Source organism: Corvus brachyrhynchos, unplaced genomic scaffold, assembly GCF_000691975.1.
Source record: "Corvus brachyrhynchos isolate BGI_N302 unplaced genomic scaffold, ASM69197v1 scaffold597, whole genome shotgun sequence".
Lineage (NCBI taxonomy): Eukaryota > Metazoa > Chordata > Aves > Passeriformes > Corvidae > Corvus > Corvus brachyrhynchos.
The window spans coordinates 413,791-423,827 of record NW_008239000.1 but is presented as its reverse complement, the minus strand read 5'-3'; the positions used below and the strand labels follow the sequence as shown (position 1 = coordinate 423,827).

At 58.6% G+C, this 10,037-nt stretch overlaps 3 protein-coding genes and 1 long non-coding RNA gene across 4 annotated transcripts in view; 2 read left to right on the top strand and 2 right to left on the bottom strand.

Annotated features, from left to right (window-relative positions):
- Positions 1-2,628, top strand: part of GC (GC, vitamin D binding protein) — a 5,163-nt gene extending 2,535 nt beyond the window's left edge. Inside the window, exons 5-13 of the mRNA XM_008637423.2 lie at positions 9-98; positions 297-429; positions 546-640; positions 908-1,037; positions 1,136-1,338; positions 1,615-1,747; positions 1,860-1,957; positions 2,138-2,270; positions 2,354-2,628. Of these exons, the coding sequence (XP_008635645.2) occupies positions 9-98; positions 297-429; positions 546-640; positions 908-1,037; positions 1,136-1,338; positions 1,615-1,747; positions 1,860-1,957; positions 2,138-2,270; positions 2,354-2,407 (1,069 nt within the window). The 3' untranslated portion in view covers positions 2,408-2,628. The remainder of the gene's footprint in view (positions 1-8; positions 99-296; positions 430-545; positions 641-907; positions 1,038-1,135; positions 1,339-1,614; positions 1,748-1,859; positions 1,958-2,137; positions 2,271-2,353) is intronic.
- Positions 2,629-2,724: 96 nt separating this feature from the next.
- Positions 2,725-5,208, bottom strand: LOC108447841. The gene is made up of 3 exons (XR_001863544.1): positions 5,122-5,208; positions 3,540-4,927; positions 2,725-3,201 (listed from the first exon to the last, which is right to left on the bottom strand). It is a non-coding gene; the product is annotated as an uncharacterized LOC108447841 (long non-coding RNA).
- Positions 5,209-5,998: 790 nt separating this feature from the next.
- On the bottom strand, positions 5,999-7,479 carry BTC (betacellulin; the record flags this gene model as incomplete). The annotated part of the gene is made up of 5 exons (XM_017738940.1): positions 5,999-6,103; positions 6,196-6,303; positions 6,602-6,748; positions 6,887-7,004; positions 7,251-7,479. Coding segments are annotated over 4 exons (600 nt in total), but the record flags the coding sequence as incomplete, so codon positions are not given.
- Positions 7,480-8,524: 1,045 nt separating this feature from the next.
- Positions 8,525-10,037, top strand: part of PARM1 (prostate androgen-regulated mucin-like protein 1) — a 14,901-nt gene continuing 13,388 nt past the window's right edge. The window contains exon 1 of the mRNA XM_017738939.1: positions 8,525-8,606. Coding sequence (XP_017594428.1) covers positions 8,525-8,606 — 82 coding nt within the window. The remainder of the gene's footprint in view (positions 8,607-10,037) is intronic.

Sequence of the window (10,037 nt, the reverse complement as noted above, 5' to 3'; positions counted from 1 at the left end):
CCGCCGCCCCCGCCTCAGCCGCTGCCCCAGTACCTCCAGCCCTCCGACAAGGAGCTCTGCCAGGCCTTCCGGCAGGATCCCAGGGAATTTGCGGATAGGTGAGCCAGGGTGGGGATAGCATCCCACTGAGCCCAGGTGGGCGCTGGCACCGGCCAGTGCCATGAGCTGACAGCTTGAGGTGGCACCTGGAGAGGGCTCCCATCCCTGGGCAACCCTAACACACCTCCAAACCCCACTTCTGCTCCCAATCCCCTGATCCCAAGGTGGTTGGTCTCCTTATCCCACCTCTGCCGCAGGTTTCTGTACGAGTACTCCAGCAGCTACAGCCAGGCTCCCCTGCCTGTGCTCCTGGGCTCCACCAGGACCTTCCTCTCCATGGTCTCCACCTGCTGCATCTCCCCTGCACCCACTGCCTGCTTCCTGAAGGAGGTGAGACCCTTTGGAGTGTGAGGCTTGCCCCCATCCTCACTACCCAGGGAGCCGGGCGAGCACTGTGCTAATGGCCCTGGGAAGAGGAGGACATTTCCATTCTCTTTTTGTGGCAGAAACTGGAGAGGAAAACCCTCTCCCTACTCACCCTGACGTCAAACCGGATTTGCTCCCGCTTCTCGGTGTATGGGAAGGACAAAGTCAGCTTCAGGTACAGGGGACAATGGCCTTTCCGTCCTGGAACAGGGGCTGGGCTGGGAGGGGGTTCCTCGCTCCTGCTGCAGATCCTGTTGGCAGGCAGCATTCAGAAATATAAGCTTTAGTTCTGGTGTCAATCCCTGGAGATGCTCCATGCACAGCACAGGCGCAGAGCAAGCCCTGTGCTCCCCATCCCTTCCTCCCTCACTCCTGCTCAGAGCTGTTTCCTGGGAAGGGGGACCCGAGTCCCCTGAGCCCCCACACACCCTGTGCTCCCCAGCTACCTGGCCTCACTGGCTCAGAAGATTCCCACTGCTTCCTTCGAGGACCTTCTCCCCCTGGCAGAAGACGCTGCTGAGGTGTCTTCCCAGTGCTGTGACTCGGTGGCCGAGGACTGCATGCAGAAGAAGGTAGGGGAGCCTGGAGCCCAGCCCAAACCAGCTCCTGAGTCCCAGCAGGAGCTCAGGGAGGTGAGGGGACCTGCACATCCCCTGCTTCCTCTCTGTAGCTGTTGGAGCACACGGCCAAAGTCTGTGCCGCGCTATCGGCCCGGGACGGGCGCTTTGCCGACTGCTGCAAGGGGAAAAACCTGATGGAAAACCATTTCTGCATCCTGGCCTTGCCCCCAGCGCCAGCTCCCAAGCTGCCAGAGGCATCAGAGCCAACCAACAAGGAGCTGTGTGGCAAGGAGGGGGCTCTCCATGCCACCAGGTGAGTGGTACCCGTGCCAGCCAGGGTGCAGTCATGGAATAGAACTATTTAGGTTGGAAAAGACCCCTAAGATCATCAAGTCCAAGCAGTTCCTGACCCTGTTACGTGCTTTGGTTATTATGGGGATAAGCAGGGGAGCATCCTCAATTCCCTCAGGTGAATTTGTACCACCAGGCAGCCCCAGGGACTGCACAAAGATGCCAAAAGCAGCCCCCATCCCGTTCTGAGCAGCACCCATAATAAAACCTCACAAGACCCTTCGTTTTCCCACTCCAGGTCCCTGTTTGAGCTGGCACGGAGGCATCCCAGCCTCCCTGATGCTGTTCTTGCCAAGCTCTACGACTCCTCGGGGAAAGTCCAGGGGGAATGCTGCTCCACCAAAGACCCCTCTGCTTGTTTGGACAGCAAGGTGAGTGGTGGAGGGGGCTCTGGGGGCTCATCCTGTTGCCCCTCATCCCCGTGTTTCCCAAATCCCTGCAGAGGCTTTTCCCAGCCTGGTGACACCCACACTGTTCCCCCAGCGCAAGCAGATGGAAGCAGAGCTGCCGCCCTTGGTGGAAAAGGCCAGCCAGCTCTGCGGGCAGTACAACAAGCTGCCTTTCCTTGAGTTCAAGAAGAGGTAAGCCTTTGCCTTCCCCCCACAAAAAAAACCCGCCTGGATCAGTGGATGCAATCAAAATCTGTCCAAAATGTTGAGGATGCAAAACGGAGCCACCCACGCGTGCGTCCCCCCTCCCCAAAAGCCGCGTGGGTCTGGAACGGCACGGTTCCCGCTGTAACCCCGCTCCCCACGCCGCAGGCTGCGGGAGAGCCTGACGCAGACGGAGCCCGAGGCCAGCCCGCCGCAGCTGGAGCGGCTCTTGGAGCAGCGAGTGTCCTTCGCCTCCACCTGCTGCCTCCCGGACTCTCCCCTGCTCCTCTGCGCTTCCAAGGTACGGCCCCCCCCGCTCCCTGCGCTGCTGCGGGGCCAGACCCCACATCGGGGCTGCCCCTCGGCTCTTCCCTCCTTTTCCAGGTGAGCTCGGGGCTGGGAGAAGTGTGCAAGCAGGAGTCCTGCCTGCTGGGATAGGGGGCTGGTGCCGGCAGCAGGGATCGCTTCTCCAGGCGTGCACGGATGGAGGGGACCACGAGGCTGAGCTCTGCGCACACACAGGAGCGGGGGACATCGGAAGGGAGCACGAGGGAGCGGGGCTGGAGGCCGTCCGGCAGATGGAAGGTGTCACCGAGCCCACAGCTCCCTGCCGCCCTTGTACTCCTGCAGCCAAAATAAAGACAAGAACAGTCCCCTCACTGCTGCTGGAACGGCTTTCTGCACCCTCGGGGCGGTGGGGAGGGTGGGAAAGGGGCACAGCTGCGCCTCCACAGGCAGGAAGAGGTCCCAGCCCTGATCCTGGGAGATAAAGCTCGAAAAAACTGAGCAAAACCAGTGAAAAGCCTCCTCAAATACCCTCAAAGACAGCGGTCTGTGGGGACTGGGGTATTCAGGTACCTGGAGGCAACAGCCCCTCACCTGAGAGGGGGCCCTGGGCACCCCCAGCCCCCCCTGCAGCCTCCCCACCTGCCCAGGCGAGCCCTCCCCAGCACGGGCAGGATTTTGGGGGTGCTACGGACGAAGCAGCCCCGGGTTGGGAGGCAGGAGGATGGCAAACCCAGTCCAGAAAACAACAGGAGAATCCCCCGAGCCCAAATGTGGCAGCTTTGTGTACAACAAATACACCAAGGGAAGCAAATAAGGACACCTGAGTGCGCAGAGATGAGCCAGAGCGATAAAACAGAGCCAAACCCAAGAACTTCCCGTTCGAGACAGGACTCCACAGTGATCCAGGGCAGCGTTGGCAGCCCCTGGATCACTCCTGAGTTTCCCTGTAGTGTGAGAAACAAGATGGATTTGGCTGGCAGGGCCCCTGTCCATCTCCTGCCAGAGCCCCTCTTATTTTGGGGTACCGAACTAGACAGAAAAGACAACTTGGTTTTGGGGGGTTTTTTCCCCCAAGGATCCCACTGAGCTGGGACTGGACCTGCTGCAATGGAGCAGCAAACCACTGATGCCCAGCCACTGGATCCACCCACCACCCTCATGTTACAGCCTGCCTTTGGCATTTATTTTCCAAAATATTAATTTCTAATTCTTTCCAATTAATAAGTTGGGTTTCACCTTGTTCTGTTGGGGTGAGTGACCCACATCTCACTCCTGTACTCACCCTTGCATCCTTCAAATTCTGGATGTGCAGGGTAAGGGCTAACAATTACTGCGACCTTCTGGGATTCCAAGGAAAACTGGAGAAATGCCATTAAGCCAGCCAAGGACATCTCTGCTGTGTGACACCATCACTGCTTATGGGGGGAAAAGCCACCCAAAAATACTCAACTGCTGCTCAAAACAACACAAATCACAATTCTCTTACTAAAACCAGCAGATTCCTGGGAAAGTTCAGGCTGCTCCTGCCTGATGCCAGCCAGCATCTCCTCCCCAGGGATTCCATCCAGCCCTTTGCCAGCATGGGCATAAACCGCTTGGCTTTTCCACTCTCTGTTGTACCAGGGATTTTTTTTTTTAATTTTATTTTCCAGCTCTCCTTCTTCCTGCCCTCAGCACTGTGATAGACACGAGGTGGATTCACCTCCTGTCTTTTCAGCCCACCAGCTCTCTAAGCCATTCCCAAAAATGTAGAGGAAGCAGCAAAGTTCCGGACTTAGTTGTTTGGGTTTTTTTTTTTTCAAATCCCCATCCTTGTTGCTCAGCACAACACATCCTATCCGGTCTGTCTGCTCCCCAGGCACTCATCAGGTTATCAGGAATTCAACAGTGATGCAGGAAGTCCAGGGAACCATCACCTCATTACAACCAGGGAATGTAGGGCTGCATTGGGAAAAGCCCGATGGGAATTACTCGAGGTACTGAAAACCCACACTGAATAAAACGGCTCCGACACTGACCTGGCCAGTGCTCCATAAAAGCATTTTAAAAATTGTTGAAAGTATTAGTTTTATCCACCTCTGAGACCTGCAGAGCTGCTTGATTTCCCAGTGCCTGGCTTTCCCAGGCCTTTTGGGCCAGCAGCATCCCAGCCATCCACTTCAGCCACCCAAAAAACAGACAGAAAAAAGGCTCATACCTCCTTTAAATTTTGTCTCCCAGACTGTGTACAACACGTTCCCAAAAGGAGCAGCAAGCATTTTTCTCTTGGCTTAACTCCCCACAGGCAGGCCCAGCAAAGCCTGCAGCTAAACAGCCATTTATATGGGGGGATCAGCTCACAGGTGCTGCCAGTGCCACTCAGCTCACACCAGGGCTTCCAGCAGCTGCATGGAATCCATAATCCATTCCCCCATCCTGGACCCTGGTGAAGTAGGTGCCCAAAAAAATGTCCCTTGGTGCCTCAGGGCCATGCTCCTTGCCTGGGCGCTGGGATGAGCCTTCCACAGCCACAGGGCGGTGCCTGGGCACCAACACCTCCCAAGGGACTGGCACCACCGGGGTGGTCATTGTCCCCCGTATCCAGCTGGAATCACTGTCTCACCAACGGGGCTGCAGGAACCGATGCAGATCCCTGGCGTTGCCTCTGCTCTCACCATGGCAAGGTTTGAGCTGAAAAAGGAGGTTTTCAGTCACAGCAGGGCTTTACACAGCCCCAGAGCTACCCCCGAGCCCCCACTGCAGCACCTGATGCTGCCAGCTCCAGCTCCCAGGCATCCGTGGCCAGTCAAACATGACACCGGGCAGGAACAGAGGGCTGGACCTCAGTGCAAACCAGTTTCCCCAGTAGCTGCTCCCACACTCACCAGTTCGAGCTCATCCTATCCCTGGCAAAGCCCGTGCCAGGCTGGAGGGGTCTGTCGTGCTCTGGCAGAGACCTGGGCAGAGGAAACTGCTTCTGGCATTGTTGCCATGCAATTCTTCTGTCTTCTGTCGCACGACTGCAAAGCTTCTCCACATGTTGTCTGTAGGCAACTTGGAGATACAAGACAGGGCTTTGTCATTTTCAGTCAGTTTTGGTTAACAGCTCTCTTGGCAGACACAGATGAACAATGTCTGCATATCAGGGTTCACTCTTCAAGGCATGCAAACACTATCTTACAGCTGCCTCAGCTGCCTGCAAAATACCCACATCAACATGTCAAGCAAGGTGTGCACTTACACAGTCTCCTGCATCATCAGAGATCCACAGCCACTTAATTTCCAAAGCAAACCATCTCAACAGGAGCTATACCTTTATTGGCATAAATGCTAGACATTCCACCTCTCCTAACAACAACAAAAGCAGTTTTAAGAAGTAAAAATAAAAATCCAAGTGTCAAATGAACCAGGAGAACAAAGTAAGTCACCTGTCAGTTCACAGATTTGACTGAAAACTTTTAAGAAGATCCTAGACCATTTAATCTTCTAGCAGAGATTACCTTCTTTCTAATCCCTCTAGGACAAGCTGTCATTTTAAAACCAGATAATAGTCTAAGAACTGACAAGTCATTGACATACAGCATGCTAACATTTGAAAAAGGTTGTTCATTTGACCTGTATCATTGTTTAACCTTTAGCCCTATTGTTCCATTGAGAGTGATGGGCACAATTCTCCACGGGACCACAGACTGCACAGAAAGGAACTTTTTCCTGCTCTTACTAGACGCCACCCGCGCCCCAAGGACACTGGCGACACGCGGACACCTTTCCGTCACCCCTTTATTCAAGCCGCTGCACGTTTTAGCCCTCGCCCATGGAGCCAGCCGGTGCTGCCGTCCGGGACCCGCCCGCAGGTACCGAGAGCTCCTGCGGAGAGAGCGGAGCCCATGGGCCTCAGCATCCACCCCAGTGTGAGGATCCGGTCACACCGGCCCGGTCGCCCCCCCTGTCCCCTGCACCTTCACGCGATGCCCGTTTCCCGCACGTCTTCGCTTCTGGAAGGTGAATCCTTGTTTAATGTCTCCATCTCTTCTGCCTTTCTCTTCCTACGCTGCCTCCGACAGTGGCTTGACAGGGTGGAAAAATAATAAAAAACAAACAAACAAAAAAGAGGCAGAATGAGACGTGGCAGTGATGCTCCTCCCTCTCCCTCGGCTTTTACCCTGTAGAAGATCCATATGGGATCACACCTGGTTTCCAGCCCCAAAGGGATGTCCCAGGCACCTCCCAGCACCTGCAGAACCATGCCCCACCAGCCTGGGGCAGCCCAAACTGAACCTGCCTGGAGCCAGTGGAGCTGGGCAGGATTTGTCCTTCCCTTCCCTTCCCTTCCCGCTCCCCTTCCCGCCCCGTTCCCCCACGTACTGACTGCAGAGGCAGATGCCGACGACGAGGATGATGAGGGTGACGATGGCGGCGATCAGGGAGATGATGACGATCTGGCCCTGGTCCCCTCGCAGGTAGAACAGATCCACCCTCTCGCAGCGAGCACCGGTGTAGCCTCGCTCGCACCTGCCCCGCAGCACAGGGGAGGCAGAGGGGGGTCCCAAAAGCTGCCATGGTTCCGTGTCCCCCTCATCCTGCTCTCCCGGAGAGGACGGGCACAGCATCCCACCCCGTGCCGCCGCCTCCCCACCGGGGGTGACTTACACACAACCCGGTGCCTGCTCGGCCACGAGGAAGCGGCACCTCCCTTTGACGCAGTAGTGCTGGTACTCCTCCGGGCACCGGGAGAAGTGGCCCTGCCGCCGCAGCTGCGTCCCGTTCCCTGGGGGTGACAAGGACGAAGAATTCCCCCGGAGGGGTGATAGCTCTGCCCGAAGGCAGCAGCATCCCGGAGCTGCTCCATCCGCGCAGCAGCTCCCAGCCTGGCTGGCTGCAAACAGCTGCCAGCACGGGTGTCCTTGGCTTCCCAGCCCAGGGATGCCACACGGCTACGCTAGACAAAACCGGCTCTCCCGCTCCCTTCCGCCGCCTCCGGCTCTCCCGAGCACCCTCACACCCCACCCCTTACCTGTGCATCCCTTGGCGCTGCCGCAGGTGAGCCCCTCCGTGCCGTGGCCGGCGGTGACGTTGGTGTCGGCTCCCACGAAGAATGCCAAGCCTGGAACACAGCGGAGGCAGCTCGGAGGGGAAGCCCCGGCACCGCCACCACCGCCCCGCCACAGCGACAGGGAGGGGACCGGCAGCGGGCTCTGCAGCTGCGCCCACGGCCCCCCTTGCCTGGCAGCATCAGCTTTTCCCCAGGGTCAGGAGAAGGGAAAACCGGTCCCCGCCTGCTGCCTCCACCCACCAACGCCCCCGGAGGTCTGGGCACGGAGGTCTGGGAGCCAGCGTGGTGGATTTTGGACCACACAGCCCAGCCAGCTGCTCCTCTGCCCAGGGAGGATGCAGGGAGGGATCCCCAGAGAGATCCGGGATCATGGAATCACTGATTGGTTTGGGCTGGAAGGGACTGTAAAGTCCGTCTTGTTCCAACCCTGCTGCCATGGGCAGGGACACCTTCCACTAGAAGGACCACACCAGGTTGCTCCAAACCCTGTCCAATTTGGCCTTGGACACTTCCAGGGATGGGGCAGCAACAGCTTCTCCGGGCAATCTGTGCCAGGGCCTCTCCACCCTCACAGGGAAGAATTCCTTCCCAATATCTAATCTAAACCTGCCCTTTGTCAGTATAAAGCCGTTCCCCTTTGTCCTGTCATTCCGTGCCCTTGTGACAAGTCCCTCTGCAGCTCTCTTGGAGCCCCTTTAGGCACTGCAAGGTGCTCTAAGGTCTCCTTGGGCCAGGAAAGGGGCCACCACGCTCTCCGTGGCCGCGGGGTGAAACCGAGAGGCGGCGGAGCCCGGCACGTCACAGCGGCGGTAACTGGATCGCTGGCATACCAGCACTGACTCAGCACGGCCCCGCTCCCAGCCCGGCCCTCCCCAGGGATTCAGGCTGCCCAGAGAGGGGTGAGTGCACTTTGAGGCTTCCCAGAGAGGGGTGAGTTCGCGCGGCCAGATCCCGGCAGCCTCGTCTCGGGCTACCTGTTTCCTCATCCGGCCCTTCGGCACCTTGGAAACAGCAGTGGGAGCTGCCCAGCCAAGCCTCCGGCGTCCCCCCCATCCCACAGCAGGGACATTCCCAGTACACACGTCCCTCCTGGCTATATATAGCCACCATCGCGCTAATGACGTGCTTTGGCTAACAGAGCTCCAAGAGAGCACGGCGGGGAGGAAAAGGAGCCCACCGCCCCGCCCGGCCCAGCCTCAGGGTGGGAGCTGCCTGGCAGGAGCCAGGGATGAGCCATGGGGCGGCTGCCCCCCGGGATCCAGCTGTGGGCGGCGTGGGCACGCAGCGGGGCAGGGAGGGAGGCTGACTTCACTCCCGGTGACCGAGTTCACAGCTCGGCATGGAAATATCCCCACCACGCTGAGCTCCCCACCCTTATTGCAACCAGATGCGGAGTTCTGGCATCCTCCGGGCTGGCAGCCCCTTGGCAGGACCGCCCTGGTGGCAGCGCCAGCTCCAGAGGGAGGGAGGCTGTGCCCCCCCCGCAGCCGGATCGCAGCACCCAGAAGCCGCAGGTGCAAACACCCTCAGCTCTTTGATGCACGGGGAGACTGGCTCCACTATCTAGGACTGCACGCTTTCCTGAGCAGCCAGAGATAACCCAGGGAAGTATCCCAAACACTGGGTTATTTTGCTGTTAACACCCCCGTGCTTTCCCAGGAAAGCCCAAACTTCAAGAGAGCAACCACCCAGGACATTGACGTGGTCTGATGGGACATACCAGCCCCAAAACAGGTCTGCTACCCTTGTTTTCCTCCTGCCAGCACAGGTTTGGCAGGTTTTGCCAAGTGCTGTCACCGGCCCTGCCAAAGGGCCAAACCCAAACTGCTCCCTGCGGAGAGAAAAGCTCCCCCAAAATCCCAGTGCTGGCACTCTCTGCCAGGGAGGGTGTCAGTTTCCAGCCCTATCTGTGGTTATTTCCTGGCAGCCATGAGCAGACACCTGTCTGCAGCTTCCTGCCTCCCAAAAACTTAGGAACTAACATGGGAATGCTCACACACTTGCTGAATAGGTACTGGCCCCCCTGCCCCCAGCATCCCCCATTCCCGGCGCTGCCAAGGATGGCTGTGGGTACTCAGGCACCCACGAGCAGTGTCCCATCAACAGGTGGTAAAAGCATCCCAGTCCTGCTCCAGGATCCAGCCAGGGCAGCCTGGCCCCCATGCTGGCCCCAAGAGATTCAGGGATTCAGAGGCAAGGGGAGCACTGGACTGGAATGGTGGGGAGTTCCAGGATGGGAACTGCGGACACACGGGGGAGCCCAGGGACAGGACTGGATAAAAACCAGGCTGGGCATAGGGGAAGGGCTGGCATGTCCGGGGGGGCACAGGGAGGCACTGGGATGGGACTGGAGAAACACCAGGGTCAACACTGGGATGGCACAGGGCCAGCATCAGGATGGGGCGTAACAGGAGGGATACAAGGGATCAGCAGAATGGGACCAGGGGAGCAGCAGGACGGGATGGGGGAGCACCAGGACAGGCAAGGGGGAGCACCGGGATGGGACCGGGAGGCAGGTGCAGGATCATCAGCCTGGGACCGGGAAGCAGCGGGATGGGATAGGGGCAGCACCGGGACCAGAAAGAGGATAGTGCCGGCACAGGGGGTGACATCGGGCTGGGACAGTGGAGGTGACACCGTGCAGGGACGCGGAGCACCGTGCAGGGGCGGGGACGCCGGGGCCGGGACAGGGAGGAACACCCTGCCAGCCCCTGGGTATCCCGGGACCGGGCTGGGCGCGGGGGCGGG